General features: G+C 35.7%; 1 protein-coding gene across 2 annotated transcripts in view; it reads left to right on the forward strand.

The window, feature by feature from the left end:
- LanB2 (laminin subunit gamma-1) overlaps positions 1-20,350 on the forward strand; it is a 56,665-nt gene that overhangs the window by 22,245 nt on the left and 14,070 nt on the right. Inside the window, exons 1-11 of one of the 2 annotated variants that reach the window (XM_088260870.1) lie at positions 3,836-4,263; positions 10,324-10,509; positions 11,395-11,620; positions 12,355-12,569; positions 13,368-13,582; positions 14,339-14,696; positions 15,605-15,790; positions 16,920-17,117; positions 18,108-18,396; positions 19,229-19,384; positions 19,910-20,024. In XM_088260870.1, coding sequence (XP_088116996.1) covers positions 4,155-4,263; positions 10,324-10,509; positions 11,395-11,620; positions 12,355-12,569; positions 13,368-13,582; positions 14,339-14,696; positions 15,605-15,790; positions 16,920-17,117; positions 18,108-18,396; positions 19,229-19,384; positions 19,910-20,024 — 2,253 coding nt within the window. In that variant the 5' untranslated portion in view covers positions 3,836-4,154. Of the gene's footprint in view, positions 1-3,835; positions 4,264-10,323; positions 10,510-11,394; positions 11,621-12,354; positions 12,570-13,367; positions 13,583-14,338; positions 14,697-15,604; positions 15,791-16,919; positions 17,118-18,107; positions 18,397-19,228; positions 19,385-19,909; positions 20,025-20,350 lie in introns of those variants that run through there. The other variant, XM_088260869.1, reaches the window with a different exon arrangement.

Raw genomic sequence — 20,350 nt, forward strand, 5'->3', positions numbered from 1 at the left:
CGAGGGAAACTTGGCACAATCAGGTATGTCAAATACCTGAAAGCGGCCGGGTCAGGAGTCGTAATAATCGTCGGGTATGTATGAGGAGATGCATGAATGTAGAAGAGGCGAAGAATGTTTGCAAAGACAGAGTGGTGTGGCGTTCAATTCTCTCTGCCTACCCCTGCGGGGAAGCGGCGTGATGGTTAGTTAGTTAGTTAGTTTTGTACAGACATTGGCCAGAGACAAGCTAATGTCCGTGCAAGACGAATTCTAAAATACGGAAAAAAGTGTAAAATAGCTTAAACATGTCAGGAGTTTGGTCCACTCCATTTTTATCTATGCTGCTGAACATGGACCATAAAAGCAGAAAAAGGAGAAAAATTGACGAATTCGAAATGTGGTGTTGGTGGCACAAACTCTATTTCCATTAGCAGATAGCTAGACTCACCAACGAGTCTATTCGTCTAACTTGGATGGCTTGGCTCTGGCCAATGTCTATACACGATGGATTCTTCAGTTCTTTGGATACGTTGCGCGTGACAATGAGGATAGTCTGGAACGACTGGTTGTGATCGGTAACCTGGAGGCGAAGAGAGGGAGATGAAGATCCCCACACGATGGACTGCTCAAGTTAAGACAGCATCAGGCACCTAGGTAGTTGGAGCGCTACGTGCGGCGCAGTCAAGGGACAACTGGAGAAGAGTCATTGTTTCCACAAGGGTCACAACCCTCAGTAATGATGACCAAGACGGAGAAGAAGAAGAAATGTTTCAGTATTTAAATGTCTTCATACGAAATGTCCTACGTAATACATGATCACATAGAAGCAATGGAATGCGTTGAGAACGTTAGGATTTGTTCTGCGTACTGCCAAGGTTTTCGAAAATACCCGCGTGCTAAGAACTCTTTATAAGCCTTGATGATAAAATTGCAGAATTCCCTTACCGTTTCAAACCGCTAGTCTGTTTCCGGACTTAGGGCCATAGAATATATTGAGAGGGCACAGAATGAAGTGACATAGTGTATTTTCATCTTCGTTAGTGAGGGGATACATAAGTTCGTGAAGAGACCGCTGAGGGCAAGGAACTTTCGTATTGATGCTATTTACAGATCTTCAGTAATATCCACATTTCAACCAAAGAAACTCTTTATATTGCTAGTTGTTACTACTGTATTACAACACTGATTTGGTAATTTTTATTTACTTCGGTCAAGAAAAAAAAATACACGAGGTCATAATTATTTAAAAAGCTGTGGAAAATAAAAGTTTATTACCCAAACTTAAAATGAATAGGTACATTAATGTTTAAAAAGTAGTAGTTACAATATACTTCAAAATATTCAGGGGGTACACGCAAGCATACAATTCGAGACGTATCTCTGCACACATTTTTTTTAGAATATGCATTTAAATTAGATTTTTTCTAGAATATACATATATTGAGAATATATTTTTCTCTTTACCTTTCAAAAACTATTTTCTTTTCAAAACCATGTATGTATTTATTTCGAAGAAAAACTTATTTTTCCACACAAAAACGCTGTTTTAAGTAGAAAATTCAATGGCGTTTGAGATTAATAAACTCGTAAACTGACGGCTCCAATCACTGCGTATCAACTGTATTCCATATAAAACATATTTTTTCTCCTTGGCATCCTTATTTCACACAAAAAACATAATTAAAATTACATACTTTGCTCATGTCCCAAGGTACGGGACATACAGTAAAACAATTAAATTCACGTCACGTTTTTGAGGGTATATTATTCTTGAATAATGAGATGTTTTTTTAATACCCAATATAATCAGTAAACAGATGCATGCAAATAAGTAACAACAAAATCTTTACCTTAAATTTAAAAATTACCGGAGACTTTCTTGAAAATTTTACTTCTGATGCACAAAAATGGTTTTTTAATTATAACAAAAATATTAGTAGCCTCTCTGCGCCACAATTACAATATAATGCAATGGCTAAAAGACACGTAAATATTCACAAATCTTTTTTACGTTCTGACATTAAAAAAGATTTGTGAATATTTACGTAGATGGCCGACCGGAACCGATGGACCAAGGTACGGACCTGTGCAAGATACGGTCCTCTCCTCCTTTCAAGAACGTCATAAATCAAAAAACTTGATCTTTCAGGAGAACGTTTTCAAAGTTAAAAAATATAAAAAAATGTATTAAAAATAAATATCAAGCCACTTATTGAACTTTTTTACTGTGCAACAGATCTTTTCAGGTAAAATCTGAAGGTTTTTTTCTCCATTTGAAAAATATTTAGTATATTTAAAAAAAATAATTAAACAATATCTTTTCTTCGAAATGCAAAAACAACACTTTTTGCCCTGTAGCGGGTAAATATTAAGTTAAAAATATGCCTCTTTTGCTGGGGTATAGTACATTTTCTGGGCATTCCGAAAACATGCACAACTGAAAATTGACGATTTTTGATTTATGACAATTTATGATATTTTTCTTGAAAGGAGTGAGCGATATGAGGTTACAACAACCATCTGTATTGGATCGAGAAAGCATTTTACTCAGCAGAGACCCTTTTACTTGGATGTATTCAAGATCATATTTTTATTTTACATACTGTAAAACTTCTGAAAACATGATTTCAATTTTGTATGCATCTTATAATTCGACCAGAATGTAGTATTCACAAAATGTTGAGAATAAAAAGTTTTTTCTTTACTTTTTTAAATTTGTACACGAAAATATAATACTTTCGTCCTAAATCTGTGGAGATAAGGAACTAATATAAAACTAGACCATATTCCATATTTTTTATAGCATTTACATCTTTCAGCCTAGTTAAAAATATACGTTTAAAGTCAAATGTCAGTCATCGAAGCGAAACAAGTACGTACGTATCTATTGGGTTATCATTTACTAACTATAGTAAAAAATGAAGTTTTAAATCATTGCCTAAAATATCTATAACCTTATTTGTTTTTTCTGTTCTACTTTTTTTTATATAAAGAGAAATATTTGTTTTTTTTTTTTATTTTATTTATTATTTACACAAATATTTCAATTTCATACTATTTCTGTGAGCCTAAGCGAGTAATTATTAGAAATAGGTATCAAATTATATTAGAGTGGGCTCCCGAGAAACAGGTATCAAATTATACTAGAGTGGGCAACCGAGAAACAGGTATCAAATTATATTAGAGTGGGCAACCGAAAAACTCTGACTTGAGAGTCCGCGGCACTAACCACGGGCAGTGACACTTTTTAAACACACTTCTTTCTTTTAAATGCTTACGTTTATCGATCAATATATTTTTTTAAATGTATCTTACGAAAATTAAACATAACAATAGTAAAACAAATTTATGAGGCGAGTGTAGCATCCTACCCATGATTGACAATGATAAATGTTACACGTGTGTAAAGTGATCACTTAACAAGCCTTGACAGGTCGTAAGTTCTGTAAATACCTAGACATCCATATCCTTCATCTATGTTCAGATGTCAAAAATGTAATATAATTCCTCAGTGGAGACACCCAGATTTGTAAACAAGTATTTGGAGAGTTATTTATCACATAATTTTTGACATCTCAACATAGATGAAGAAGATGAGATGTCAAAAAATAATGTGACTAGATATTGATATAACCAGTTTCGCACAATGGTACAAAGAAGGGTGAGTTTTCTGAGAACAGGTAAAATTAATATAAATTGTTGGAATAACTTTTGTTGGGGCACGTGCGTGAATCTGCAATAAGGCAAAGCCACTAGCGACCGGTTTCTGGAAAAAAGTTGTTCCTTGGTCCATCGATACGAGATGTGTCGGATGTCAGTCCTCGGTTATCTTTCTTCCGTGTTGCTTCTGTCTTTTTCATTGGATAGAAAATACCTGCGCAAAGTTCATCTCAAAATAATACACTTTTGATGACAATTTGAACACAGAAAACCATATTAATATTGAACTGTAATGGTGAATCGATGTGTACACTAGCAGTTTTAACATAATAATAAATCAAAGTTTTAATTGATAAATATTGTTGATAAATTTTTTTGAAACGTTCAAAAATATTTATATATTACAAAATACTGCTTTACGATCAATAACTATGTTCCTCGTAGCATTTTTTCATTTTATTACGTCATTTCGTATTCAATTAAAGTAAAAATTTAAATTATACACTCGTATAATGTGTCGTGTCGTGTTTTATTTATATTTTTTCATAACTTTGATGAATTATGTATATATTTGTGAGTGTAATTATTGGAATGGAATGTCGCCGTGGTATTTCACATCTAGTAAGTATACTTAATAATGTAACTTTCAAAACCATTGATTAATCAGGATTTGAATTATGAAACTAAACATATTGCTCACTCCTTTCAAGAACGTCATAAATCAAAAAACTCGATTTTTCAGGATAATGTTTTTAAAGTTTAAAAATATGATACAATGTATTAAAAATAAATATCAAGCCACTTACTGAACTTTTTACTGTGCAACAGATCTTTTTAAGTAAAACCTGAAGGTTTTTTCTCCATTTGAAAAATATTTAGTTTATTTTGAAAAATAATTAAACAATATCTTTTCTTCAAAATGCAAAAACAACACTTTCTGCCCTATGGCGGGTAAATATTAAGTTAAAAATATGCCGCTTTTGCTGGGATATAGTAAATTTTCTGGGCATTCCGAAAACATGCCCAACTGAAAATTGACGAATTTTGATTTATGACGTTCTTGAAGGAGTGAGCGATATGTATAAATCTCGAGAAATCCGAAAACAAAACATAGCAAATCATACCGTAAAATGAATAGTGAAATGGCTTTTAAAGAAGTACGTATATTGTAAACGCTATAAGTTCAGCTCAGCAGAAGCTGAAGCAGCTCAGGGTGAAGGACTTCACATGGTTAATGTAATTGAGGAATTGTAGGTAAGAAAAGGAAAATAGAAGCTATTGCTACGGCATTTGCGACTGCATACCCGTACTCAGCCTACCTTGTTCGAGGACACTGCTAATCGTATGAGTTTCTTAAGGAAAAACCAAAACTCTTAATTTATTTATGTAAATGATTATTTTCCACTTACTTTTTACATTTTCATTACACGTATTGACTGGGTAGAAAAACTACTACTACTACTATTACCATCACGCCGTTTCCCCGCAGGGGTAGGCAGAAAGAATGTAACGCCACACTCTTCTGTCCTGACATACACTCCTCGCCTCCTTCACATACATACATCCAGTCATACATGCCCTCTGATTACGCAGACTTTTGACTTCACCAGATTTTAGGTTCTGATTGATCTGATCGTGCCAAGTCTTTTTCGGTCGTCCTCGTTCTATTTTCCCGCTCACATTCGCCGCATATATTTTCTTAGTCATCTCTCGTTATCCATTCGCTTCACATGTCCATACCACCGCAAAGAAATCTTCCTAAACTTTTCAATTACTCCTTGTTCAGCCTTACATTCCTATCTTTTATCATCGTTTTTAATTCTGTCATACAATGATTTTTCCACACATTCGTCTGAGGGAACGCATTTCAACAGCGTTCACTCTGCTTTCATCCTTCCTTTGCCAGTTCCATGTTTCGTTTCCATACATTAGTGTCGGTACAAGCACGCCGTTGTGAACCGCTAGCTTGGCTTCCATGGACATATTTTTATTTGCAATCACTCTGTTCAAAGCACCATTTATTCTATTATCTGCATTCACTCTTCTCTCAATATCCTTATCCACTTTTTCATCCCTTGTGAACGGGTAGAAAAACGTTTAATTTTAATTATTTTCATTTTCACGCGACATTTTTTTTGTAGTACGTTTTTTTTTTGCATTTTTGGACTAAGTAGATTCTACTTAGTCCAAAAATGCAAAAAAACGTACTACAAAAAAATGTCCCTTACTGTGTTTAAAATTTCGACAGCCGTATTGTTTACTATTTTTGGTTTATAACCGTTATTGCAAGCAATTTGTTTGATCGTGTTAATTTCTCGGATGAATTCATTAGTTTTTAATGGGATTTTTAGTGATTTATGGATCTATCTAATAGATAGATCCATTGATCACTAAAAACCCCATTGAAAACTAATGAATTCATCCGAGAAATTAAAATGATCGAACCAATTGCATGCAATAACGGTTATAAACCGAAAATATTAGAAGCAATATAAAAATAACTTGTCTAAAACCTTCCTCTACCAGCCGATATGTGCAATGAAAATGTAAAAAGCTTTTAATATACATCATTTTGAGTGTGTCCAAATACTTGTTCACAAAATCTGGATTATCTCCAAATTACAGGAGTTATTTTTACATCTTACATCTCACCAATAGATGTCTCTAGTGAAGTTCTAGTGATTCAAGAATAATTTTTAAAATTGGTTCATATATATAGAACTTCCAAGAATTTGAGTAGTGTGGTTGTCAATAATGGGTAGTATTGGTGAATGTTACACGTGTGTAAAGTGATCACTTAAGTGGTTTAAACCGGCCTATGACGGTCGTCAGGCCCGTAAATGCCCAGACTTCCATATTCTTCTTCATCTTTGATGAGATGTCAAAAAATAATATAGCTTTTAATTGAACTAAAATGGCTCTAAATCAGCTCGTAATATTAAAAAAATCTCATTTGTGTGAATTGTAATTTTGGGGTATGCGATCTTTTGCCCGGTAATGTGTCGATATGATTATTATTGTAAATTTTTATGTGTTTTTATTTTTAATTATATTATATTTTGTTGAATTTTACTTTTTTGTTGGTTCAACAACCTGAGACTCTTACAGCAGACGCTGAGACGTATATCGACTACTTTCAGTTTACTGTTCCCATAGTATGCTCCCATATATGGAATCCGGCATTCCATCGGGCGATTCTGTACATACTGTGCTGTCTCTTATGATTTTGAAAGTAAATCTGAACATTTCACGATGAACGTACACTTACGCAAGCGCCAACCAAAATTATTACAGAACACTCCCGATTTTCCGGGGTCGGGTTAACCGGGAAGCGGATTATCCGGGACACTGAACAAAATATTTTATAAAAACAAAAATATGTTTTTTTTAATTTTTTTTATTTATAAATTTTTTAATCAAAGATACATTGTATGGCAAAATAATCAACATAGTTACATATACATAGTTTTTTTTAATGTGCTACCTCACTAAGAGAGCAGACTGCTCGTGTTTAGAGAGGGAGTTCGCTTACAGGGTTTGTACATATAAATAAGAAGTAAAAATAAACTTACAGGGTTTGTACACATAAATAAGAAGTAAAAAAAAGAAATAATAAATGGTAATCAAACGGGAGTTTGCCTTATGTGTTTTTGTAAATCATTTTTGAAAGATTTTAAATCGATTATATTTCTTATTCTTGTACTTTATTTATGTACTATGTACTTTATGTACTTTATTTGTTTAAAAAAAAGACATATTTTCGTAATATTAACTAACTAACTATCACGCCTTTGCACAATAAAAATTACTTACACAACGCATGGTACCTCAGTTGTTCATATATAGCGTCTGGCGTGTACATCTACAACGCGTGTATCTTATTCCATAGCTTTGTATAGTTATGTATACGTCGCTCTCTTTTGCTCCACTCCCGTCACGTTGGAATGTATAGCTCTCTTTCTCCTTCTCCCTACGTTATATCGTTCTTCTCTCTCATGTAACGAAATAAGACTAATAAACGTGACGCGTCCTTGAAATTTCATTCTCAATTCTCGTCCAATTATCGAATCACTTAATAAGAGGAACACTTCAAAAGAACAACCCCTGTTTACAACGTGTAGTCGGTCATCTTTCAAAATCCTGAACTCTTGTCGAATATCAAATTCTCAAGCGAACCTATCTGCCTCCTACGTCTTTCCTTTTATGTACAGAGCGTATTATCAAAACTTATCACACGGTCTGTGGAGCATAACGTATTTCAGAACATTGAATTATCGCCGGCATACATTGAGTCACAAACCAAATGATTCTGAATGAATCTGTTTATATTGTATTATCAGCAAATAGTTAGGCACAGCACAATCTTTATTTATCCTGTTTCCGTTGCGAGTAATTCCTCCTCGATGATATTCTGTTAATTCATTTTAGAGTATACATTTAAACCATAGGTGGCCAACCTTTTCAGCAGCCTAGCCAAATTTTAGAAATTAAATTCCTACCGAGCCGTAAAACAAAATTTCTTTTATTATTCAAAGCAAACGAGAAACACGTATATCTATTGTTTTTTTTTAAAGAAGATATAACAAAAATGAGGAACAAACATATTTATTAGATTAGAGCTAGGCAATTTTAAAAATAATATTAAAAAATAAACAAAATAAAATAAATTTTAGTGAGAAGTCTGATTTTGTTCGTCAGAACTAAATGCATCAATGTTGATAACGATTGATCGTGTTGCTTCACGCAAACAGTTTCCAAATGCTTCTTATCAAACAATTTAGTCAGGGGCGTAATTGTTTACACGAATACTGGTATATAGAGGAAATTGTCACGATAGTGAGATACTTCCATATATGGGATATGATACGAACTATGCACGATGGAATGTTCCTTTGGTGGTTTTATGTACATTAAAAAATGTGTGATATGCTCCGCGGGCCGCGGGTTGGCCACCCTTGATTTAAACTAACTAACTAACCATGACGAGAATAAAACGCCACACTACTCTGTCTTTGTAAACATTCTTCGCCTCTTCCACGTTCATGCATCTCCTCACACATACCCGCCAATTATTTCGACTCCTAACCTGACCGCTCTCAAGTAAAGTATACATTTAAAATGAAATAATTGAAACGTGTAATAGATTTAACTATTTCAATTCATATGAACAAGACTTGTGAATTAATTTAATGTAACCTAAGCCAATTTAATGTAAGTTTGACGACATTAATCACACAACATACTTCCATACCTTTCTCCCTAATAAACACCGGTACGAATTTTTCTCAAGAAGTATCGACGTCATTGATCGTCGAAGTCCGTCCGTCAGTTGGTATAATGCAACGTCAATTTTTACAATCCAATCATTTGTATATAAGTATATATATATTTTTTCAAAACGTTTTATTTGTTCATTCGTCAATATAGTCAATGAATTTTATCGACAAATTAATTTGAAATTATATTTTTTTCATTAATTGATTTGGCAGTCTAGAAAATCTATTGAAACACGTGTCACAATACATTTGAAGAAATAGTGGTATTTACCAAGTAAAATTTTAGTTAAAAATTGAAATAATCATACACTGCGACTTACAAGGTCAACCGCTAAAAACAAGCGTACGCCAGAGTCGAAAATTCGACTCTCCGCGATTTTGAAGTAGGATTATAAAGTCGACTCTTTCGGCGCTTGTGCACTACACGGAGTTTTACCGTCCGGCAGTCCGTTTTTTCAAATTAAAGCTACTACGACAGATAGTCGTGATCGATTTACGCGCACCGATCGAGCGCTCCGATCCGAAGAAAGATGGACAAAAGCACAAGCCAATCCAAGCCAATCGTCGTTTTAAAACGCTAACTGACGTGCCGGACGGTAAAATTCCGTGTAGTGGACAAACGCGCTTACAATGATTAACTGACACTAATATGGTATTTCTCCAACAATTATATTTTGTTCCTTTTTTACGTAAGAGAATAATATAAAAATATGTATAGAAAATGACTTTGAAGATTGTCGTTTTGGTCAAACATAAGTCAGTCATTCCGCCCCAAAATAATGTCTTTTTTTTTAAAATAAGTAAAATAGAATAGCATAAAATACAGAAAATGACATTGACCTTCGCCGTTTTGGTTGAACATGAAGTCAGTGTCATTCTGCCTCAAAATAATGATTTTCAAGTCAAAGCAAACTTAAGTACCACAAAATACAGAAAAGACCTTGACCATTGTTTAACATGAAGTCAGTGTCGTCCGCCACAAAGCAATGACTTTCAAGTCAAAACAAACATTCATAATAAAATAGCAGAAAATAAAGGAAATGACCTTGACCATAGTTTGCAGCATCAAATGACACCTTTTTCGCCAATCCTGTCTATTGGACCCAACCCTCTTCAGCTCCTCATACGTTGAACAGCCCATATCCATGTATAAGTTGCAAAGATATTCGCGGCGGGGGCGTCCTCTGGAGTTTGTTCCCTCGAACCTTCCCTTTATTACCAGGCGCAGGAAACCCTCCTGTCCATTTGGTGTGTCTCTTTGAGATAGTCAGGAGTAGGCGCCTTTTTTCTATGATTATTCGTACCTCGTCATTCAAGATATGGTCTCTCCAGGATATCCTTAGCGTTCTTCTAGCTATTATGTGTAAAGCATCCAAAACTAATGATGATTTCTATTTATTTTCAGCTTGCAACTGCAATGGATACTCGGAGAAATGCACTTTCGATCAGGAATTGTACAATCGAACGGGACACGGTGGTCACTGCTTAGAATGCAGGGAATTCCGAGATGGACCAAACTGCGAACGATGCAAACTCAACTACTTCCAGAGAAGTGATAACCTCTGTGTACCTTGTGATTGCAATCCAACAGGTACGTTTAAAATGGCTTTATTTCAACATAGCTCTAGTTATGATAATGTCTAGTAATGATTCATTTATGATATTGCAGAAGTTACCTCACTTGTCAATTATACATTCACCATTATCCCATTCCCAGTCAGCTTAAAATATTTATGTATATTAAAATTCCATACACTCTCGTTACTACAGGTTATAATATATAATTTCTTGAATAAAGTTTAAAATATACAAGGCTTGTCGAGGAAAATGTTTTATGAATAAGTGACATCATTATTGTATAAACATTAAATAAATGTACATATTTACTTATCAACAATGTGTGTAATAGTGAAAGAAATTTTTCCCATAATATTTATTTATTTTATTGTACATTCTAAAATTCAGACCAAGATTACATTAATTTTTAATATAAATCTCCGTTATCTAAAATATTAATTTATTTGGGCTAGACTAAGCTGCGGGTGTAATAATAGTCGGTCAGACATATTTGTTTTAAAAAACGTAGTATAAGTAGGTCAGATAAAACAATAAAAGAAATACATTCTGAAGGAATATGCATTGAGAAAAAATAATGTTATAATGTTCAGATAGCTAACTGACTATAAACAATAATAATTATGAATGAAGCCTTATTACAAGATTTGGTCATATCTGTGATACTATATGAAACAGTATTAAATCTCCTAATTTTATTTCCAAGATACTTCCATCTCTTAGAGATATCTATAAATCCAAAAAAAAATTATGAGCTGTGATGGACACACAGATTAACATTTGATTTATATTTCGCTCTATATACCAGCGTCTAGTTTTAGAATACACATAGTCCTATGTATTTTCTTCCCAATAATAGAAAAAGTAATACTAGTTTCTCATATTTGTTTTTTTCACTCAGGCTCCAGATCTTTGCAATGCAATAGTGCTGGCATGTGCCAGTGCAAACCTGGGGTAACCGGAGATAAGTGCGACCGGTGTGCCGCCAACCATTACGAATTTACTTCAGCAGGCTGCAAGTCCTGCGGCTGCAACGAGGCCGGATCACTTAACAACAACCCACACTGCGATCCCAATACTGGAATATGCCAGTGCAAGGAGCACGTGGAAGGGAAGAGGTGTAGAGAGTAAGTATCAACTTATCAAGCAGCCTAGATCTGGTTTAAAGTGCAAAATAGAGCTCCGTTTACATTCTGGAATATAATGCGTTCACTGTGATGATGCGAAAGATTAATGCAAATACCAGAATTTATTTACCGGTGATGCAACCAAACCGCCTTGGTCATCCTGATATTTTTATAAAATAGTTATGTAAAATAGACAAAGCTTGTCAGGAGTTTGGTCCACTCAATTTTTCTCTATGCTACTGAAATATGGACCATAAAAGCAGCAGAAAGGAGAAAATTTTACCCATTCAAAATGTAGAGTTGACAGCTAGACGTACCAACGAGTCCATTAATCAGGAGTTACACTTGGATGGCTCGACTCCAATGTCTATAAACAATGGATTCTTCAGTTCTTTGAATGTGTAGCGCGTGGCAATGAGGATAGCCTGGAATGACTGGTTGTAATCTGTAGCTTGGAGGGGGAGGGAGGGAGAGAAAGATCCATACACAATGGACCGATCAAGTTAAGGCAGCAGCAGGCAACTCCGTGGTTGGAGTGCTACATGCAGCGCAGTAACTGGAGAAGAGTCATTGCTTTGACAAGGGTCACAACCCTCGGTAATGAGAAGTAAGATGGAGAAGAAGTTATGTAATATATTTCAGGTTACTTTTTTCTTGTCCCAGAGTGATTGGATGAATTGATGTGTGAACATGCATAAATAGTCCCATTATTAAAGAAATTTTTAATTTTACAGATGCAAACCTGGATTTTTCAATTTGGACCATGAGAACGGCTTTGGTTGCACACCGTGCTTCTGCTATGGTCACTCCGCCGATTGCCAAACTGCTCCAGGATATTCTAAACATACTCTGGAATCCAACTTTGCAAGAAACAATGAAAAATGGACTGCACAGAATGAACATCGCCAAACTATCGGACTCAAATACAATGCGTTAAATCAAAGCATCGGTAAGCTTTTTGCTACTGTTTAACAAATTTATATTCGTAATAAGTATTTTGTAGTACAAAAATATGGTGATAATCTTCTTCTCCATATTATTCCTCATTGCTGAGGGTTGTAACCCTTGCAGAAGTAATGACTCTTCCCCAATTATCCCTTGACTGCGCTGCACGTAGCGCTCCAACTACTGAGGTGCCTGCTGCTGCCTTAATTTGATCAATCCATCGTGTGGGGATCTTCCTCTCCCTCTCTTTCCCTCCAGGCTACCAATCACAACTAGTCGTTCCAGGCTATCTTCGTTGCCACGCGCAACGTGTCCATAGAACTGGAGAATCCGTCGGGTACAGACATAATAGTGAGATATGACATGGTGATAATATTAGAACACATTTACGAAGTGTCTTCCTTATATGTTTGAAATAGACAAATTATACTATCATGAATTTGGTAAATTAACAAAATAAGCTTGCGTCGTACCGGTCACTTTTTTAACTGTGAAAAACTATGAAAAGGTCTAAGCTAGACACATTTTGTTAAAAAAAAACAGTGCAACATATATATGTAATATCGATATGCCATCCAAAAAACTTGACAAGCTGCTGCTTTTTAGGAGGCACATTTGAAATGTATTAGTTACAAGTACTTGTGTGTATGTATATGTATGTTCGGAATAAGGTATTTTCATTCAGGTGGAGTATCGGATTTACACATTGTTCATTTGGAAAAAATGGATATGTATGGATACAGTTCATGTATGGGTTTCTGCAGAGGTTGTAAGCGATGTAAATATTTTGTTTTGTTTATAGGTGTAACTGCTGTGAACAGCGAACAAATATTCTTCCAAGCACCAGAACTCTATTTAGGAGACCAAAGGGCATCTTACAATCATGATTTAAAGTTTACATTGTGCATTGGTGAGGAGGCTGGATACCCATCATCATCAGATGTCATTTTGGAAGGATCTGGCACATATGTAGCCATTCCGATATTTGGACAAGATAATGGGGTTCCGAGTAGCGAGGTACAGTAAATCTCTATCTTTGTTTTTATGGTTATGTGTAAACTTTTACATTTGTTTTCGATTTCAATCCCTGTCATGTATATATTTACTCTCAATAATATTTTATTTTCGAGTAACAACTGAGGAGTATGTCTATCTATGTGGACAGTGATGCCATGAGTTTACACTGGCTCTGACGAGCCCATTACTAAAATATGTTGTGGTTGTTAAAATACATTTTTTTTAACAATCCTATTTCCAAGGTAAAATTTGTACACAATCATAATAATCACTTGCAAAATATGTATTGCAATAAACATGCGGCTGTTTAGTGTAATACATATTTTGTTTGCATACACGACAGAGCGACTTCTTAATAAATTAAGTGATAAACAATTTAACTCAAGGTTTTTGTTATATTCATCAGCATAGCACATAGCCTAAAAAAAGATGAAATGATTACTATTACAAATATTTTATAAACTGCCAAATAATATATCAGTCATACGGGAGAAAGTGACCAAGTGCATTCTTCACAAAAACGTGATCATTTGATATATTACTAGTTTCATATTGCCCTGAAAGAAATCCCAAAGGATTTTAAACACAGAAGTATAATATATTGACTTGTTAAAAATGACTAACTGCATTGATGTTTATTTCTTGCCAAGCAAAAGTGACTTAAATGGCCCTCCTGAACAATTTTCGTTTTGTTAGTTGGTCACTTCCTGTATGACTATGATTTATAAATGTATGTATATGTATATTCTATTGCAGTGTAAACAATACGTTTTCCGCCTGCACGAGCATACCAACTACGGATGGAGTCCAAAGGTGTCAGCGCGAGCTTTCATGTCCATACTGTCCAACTTAACCGCAATAAGAATCCGCGGGACATACAACAACCAGGGGTTAGGCTACTTGGACAATGTAAGAATGGAGAGCGCTGCGCGCGGTGGTTCTGGAAGGCCGGCCCATTGGCTGGAGATGTGTTCCTGCCCCAAGGGCTACGTGGGCCAGTTTTGTGAATCCTGCGCACCCGGATATCGCCACAGCCCGGCCCGAGGTGGTCCATTCAAGCCCTGCGTACCTTGTGACTGTAACCTACACGCTGACATTTGTGACTCAGAAACAGGTGACATTTTGATTTTTAAAACATACCTATCACATGAAGTATGTTATCTGGAATGGTCACATAACACAATATGTCACAATTGAAACAAAATTCATACAATTCACCCATTATACACATGTCATATTTTTCTGTCAACTCAGTTTTCCTATAAAAATTGGAAAATCCTGTGCTGCTTGAGTACAAAACCATTGTAATAGTTTCATCAAAATTCGTACGAACACAGTTTCTATTTTTTTTCAAGTCCGTGATGTTCTTTTTAAATGCAGATAAAAATACAATATTTACACTGAGATGAAAACTTTTTATACACTTTCGCTTCTTATTCACTTAACATTTTTCGCGCCATGTTCTATTTCACAAATAATTTCCGCATATCACAAATTGAGAGAGACTTTTTATTATAAGTTAGATATGTTGATAATTCGAGGGTTTGTTTTTACTGACCTAAAACTATTGTAAAAATCCCCGAAACAAGCATGACGATCAAAAACTATAAAATAAGTTATTTATTGTAATAAAGCAGGTCCTTAGAGACAAGACGAAGCTTGCAATTTGCAACATGCAATTTAAACCCATATGCGTGAAAACTTTTTTTACTGTCGGTGACAACACCAATTTAGTACTTAAACGTAATCCGATCCCGGCGGCAACGGTCTAATTGCCCGGGCGGATTTTATTGCTTAAAGTCGAAAATGTTTTAAAACACTCAAATACTTACTACATTTAAAAAGAAAGGTGATCTCTTTTTGCTCGCTATAGCCGAGAAGTTGCTCGTCATAACCGTGAATAAATGTATGGAGAAAACCAGAAACCAAGATTTCAACTAATGTTTCCTCATTATATCCGGGATCTCGCTGTAACCATGCTCGTAGTAACCAAGTTCAACTGTATTACATTTTTTCAATTAGGTCGCTGTATTTGCAAACATAATACACATGGAGATAATTGCGAGCGATGCGCCAGAGGGTTCTACGGGAATGCTCTCCTTGGTACGGCATATGATTGCACACGGTGCCCATGTCCCAATAATGGACCATGCATCCAAATGGCTGACTCCACTATCGTTTGTACAGAATGCCCAACAGGCTACACAGGTAAGAAAATATAAATATATTTTGGTATTATGAATATTAATAATATATCGAAGTAACAATTTTTTTTTATAAAAGACGGTGTTTTAAGAAAAACAATCAATTACGTCTATGTAACCTGGATTTAGAGAAAATTAAGCTGCGATTTAACGTATATCAGAGTGTCACTCATCAATACGCTATGAAAATAAGAACCACCATTTATGTACATATATGGTATTTGGGAAAAATGGTGCTAAATATAAATGAATGAAAAGTATTACAGTAAACCCTCCTATAATGTTGAAATAGGTACCGTGTTTATCAACATTGTAGGGGGTTAATGTTTTTAAATTGTATTTTAATTTTAAATGGCTCATTTCAGTCTTTTCTGCAGGTTAAAACGTAAAAGTACAATTTAAAAAGTTTATCAATCATAACTTTTCCTCTGATAATGCGTACCATAGAACGGGGCTCTTTGAACTTTGATGTGTTACTTGAGCCCAGTACAACAAAAAAAAATTAGATCTGTATTTAGTCAACAATAATGAACGTATCGACATGATACATTATTTCCCTGACAGGTGACACTTATTGTCACGATACGTTCATTATTGTAGACCAAATAAAGATTTAATTTTTTTTGTACTGGGCTCAAGGCAAAGTTCAAGTAGCCCATATTTTTCAACTGCCCCTTACTCCCTAACCTCGAGTTCATTCAGGACATTCGGTCGGAGGGTTTGTTCTTCCCGCTGAATGTATAACACCTATTGTCAATCAACTCCAAAAATGTTAACGGTGCGATCATTAAACATATAAAAAAGTATGGCAAAAGCGTGTGACCCCAAAAAAAATCTAAAAAAAAAAAAATATATTGTTTAAGTAAAATCACTAGTATGGCAGGTATCACCCAAAATTGGGTGCTTTGCCAATAAATTAAAAAAAAAAAAGTAGCCCCGTTCTACGGTACCTAACTCAATGTTATAGGGAGTTTTACTGTAATTACTATAATTAGTTTCTAATATTTTTCTAGCTATCTCATGCTGTCTTTATAAAATGAAAGACAAAGGCGACTCCCATCATACTGATTTTTCAGACAATTAGATTGTGAATTAGATTCACAAATGAAGAAAATCTTACATTTTGGTTTCAGGAGCAAAGTGCGACTCTTGTTCTGATGGATACTATGGAGATCCTACAGGATTATTTGGCCCGGTGCAGATCTGTAAGCCTTGCGATTGCAACATGAACATTGACCTTAATGCCGTCGGAAACTGTGACAGAACTACGGGAGAATGTCTCAAATGCATATACAACACGGCTGGATCACACTGTGATCAATGTTTACCAGGTAATTTTATTTATTGTTTCGGCATTCACTTTGTTGTAACTCTTGCTTAAATTGCAAATAAAACACTCGTTTTTATTCAGACTCATAGATGGAAGCATCTGTAGCTGTGTTAAAAATACTCGTAAATATAATACTCAAGTGGTAAAAAACATATTTATGATTTTTTCACTCTTTTATTTATTCAATATTACCTTGGACTAGTACCTGAAGAGGAGGGCTGATCACCTTTCGTTCATGTATTTAACGATCAAGATAACACTTATATGATGCAGTGCCCTATGCACCATTGGGTACTGATTAGGGTAAGAAAAGTAAAAAGGGTGTCAGATTGTGGTTCCAGATAAGGGTTTGAAGAAGATGAACAAGTACAAAATACACATCACCGGTGCACGCAGAAGTTTGTAGTGAAAGTTTTTAAACTTTTAACCGCGTTAACTTTGTTCCTGAGAGACCCTGTTTGCGGCGGTATTTTGCCATTTTTTAAAAAAACAATTTATTTTCCTAAACAAAAACTTTCAATGGGATTCTTTGTGCCCTTTTGGTACTTTATAATACACTTGTGTCACATTATTCTTGAAATATATCGTAATATAAACAAATAAGATCTTAACATAAATAAATCAAAGCACGCATCGTGTGTCACTCTTACCCACTGGCTGCGTAGCGTTGAGAGTGAGACAGATATAGGGCATGACTAATTACCGACCTCTAGAAAAATCAGGGATCTGTTCTTTTATCTATCCTTGTGATGTTACAAATTATTAGTCAGATATTTCAACAGATGTCATAAGGCCAAGGATTGACGTATTATTTTATCCAAAGTTCCACACCATGAAAAAATCCCTCCAAGTTGAAATGAGGTTTGAAACTTGGAGCAAAGTAAAAACACATACGCTTATGTCAGTCGCGTATGGGGCATGTTTTGTGAAAACACATACGGTTATGCGAGTCGCGTGGATCCGGTTAACGAAAACGCCCGACTGTTTCCAGGTCATTACGGAGACGCCCTGGCTGTGCGCAAGGCAGACTGCAAGCGCTGCGCGTGCGACGGGGCGGGGGCCCTGCGCTCCGAAGATGCCGTGCCGCTCTGCGACCCGCTCAGCGGGGAGTGCGCTTGCGCAGAGCACGTCACCGGGGATGCCTGCGACAGCTGCGAGGACGGCTACTTCGACCTGACTCCGGCCGGATGCAAAAACTGCCAATGCAATACCGAGGGGTCCAAGAATAAGACGTGCAACCCATTCACCGGAGCGTGTCACTGCAAACCGGGAGTTACCGGGTGATTTATATTTTATTCAAATATACTACTTCTACTACCATACTACCAAACCACATCCGTAGTGTAATGGTCAGCACGCTACCATTCTGGAGGTCCCGGGTTCGATTCCCAGGAGGGAGTCAATTTTTTCACTTTAATATTTATTTAATACTATCATGAACTGGTACCTGAAGCGGAGGGCTGATCACCTTTACTTCATGTGTTAACTATCAAGGTAATACTGCGTTTATATGATGCAGTGCCCTATGCACCATTGGGGTGCGGTTAAGGGTTTGCTCATACAATAAGTCGGGTGTATGTTTTGACCTCCGCCGACCCCGGAAAATTGACTTACCGAACCCCTGGGGTTCGATCGAACCCGAGTTACGAACTGCTCTAGATGTCTTTTGAGGAAGATCCATGGCTGGTTTACAATATGTTCAGGTTCTCTACGTCCTATGTGCCCATACGCTCATATATGTAGATATGGAATAATATTGTAATAATGCACTCTGTCTAAATGTGGCACTCTGTGCCATATTATACAGTTCATCAGAATCCAAAAACCACTGATTTTTCAATATAGCGTCAGATATACATATATACAAGATTTATTTAATATATTGTTATCTACGGTGAAGTCTTTACTTTCTTAGCATTTCTTCTCCATGTTGTAATGGATAAATTTAAATGTTGTGTTTTACTCTCTCTTGCTACTCGCTGATAGTGATGATTTTTTTAAGTGTATTCTTTATTGATATTGTACATATTTCTATTAATTTTGTTAAAGCCATTAGCTGTTTTTTAAATAAAATAATAAAAATAAAATATTTTACTTATGTATTATTTGTAGGTTGAAATGCGACATGTGTATGGCACAGCAGTTTGGATTCTCATCGGAGGGTTGTCAGCAGTGTATGTGTGATCGTATCGGCTCTAAAGGCCTCCAGTGTGACCCGACTGGACAGTGCCCATGCTTCGATAATGTAGAAGGCCGTCAGTGTGACAGGTTTGTAGCCATACCGCTCCCTATACTGTAATTTACAAAGCTAGCTGGTGCTAAAATATCAACGGATAACTGAAGAAGAGTCATTGCTTCCACAAGGGTTACAACCCTCAGTAATAAGGACTAGACATAGAAGAGCTAGTATGTACTGCTTATTTGGTACATTAATATACATGAACCGACTATAATTTTTGTTTGGGAAATCTTCATGGATAGTTCCATGTCTATTTGTGAAAAAAAATATTTTTTAATCAAGTGCTTTATGCCTCCATATAGTTAGTGATTAATGTGTTAAGCTACCATATCCCCATTTTTGATTATTCATCGGGTCAACATTTATACTACTTATGATTTATTTTTGTTTTATGAATTTACCCTAGGTAAGGCCGGAAGCAAGTGATCACTTAGAACACCCAGTTAGGGCACATTACTACAAATTGTAATGACTAATTATGTGTAGATCAAGAGCAACAAAAAAAAATTGTTAATTTTTATCTTTGGGTATTCAAATTGTTTTAATGTTTCCAGGTGTAAGGAAAATAAACACGACCGTCAGAAGGGTTGTATCGACTGCCCTGATTGTTACAATTTGGTTCAAGATGCTGTCAACAATCACAGGGCTAAACTGCGTGATCTGGAGCAGGTAAAATATTAGTCCACCTTTTAAAGAGTTCAAAGATATTTGTGGTGGGAAACGTATTACTCGTTAGTCAACAAATGTCTTCTTCTTCTTCTTCTTCTTCTTATTGTAGGCCTTACGGCCTGTTTTTAAGAGGGATTAGCCTCCTGCGACGTCGATTCCCAGCTATCGGCCCATCTCTTTGGTGGTCTGCCCGGGAGTCGTCTACCATGGGGTTGGCCGTACAATGCGATGTGGGGGAGTCTGGATGATTCCATTCTCCTCACATGCGCATACCATTGTCTTCTTCGTTGCCTTCCCCACCTAACGACATCTTCGATCTCGCATAT

This window comes from Brachycentrus maculatus, unplaced genomic scaffold, assembly GCF_059751285.1.
Source record: "Brachycentrus maculatus isolate JH-2025_06_01 unplaced genomic scaffold, ASM5975128v1 h1tg000144l, whole genome shotgun sequence".
NCBI classification, from domain to species: domain Eukaryota; kingdom Metazoa; phylum Arthropoda; class Insecta; order Trichoptera; family Brachycentridae; genus Brachycentrus; species Brachycentrus maculatus.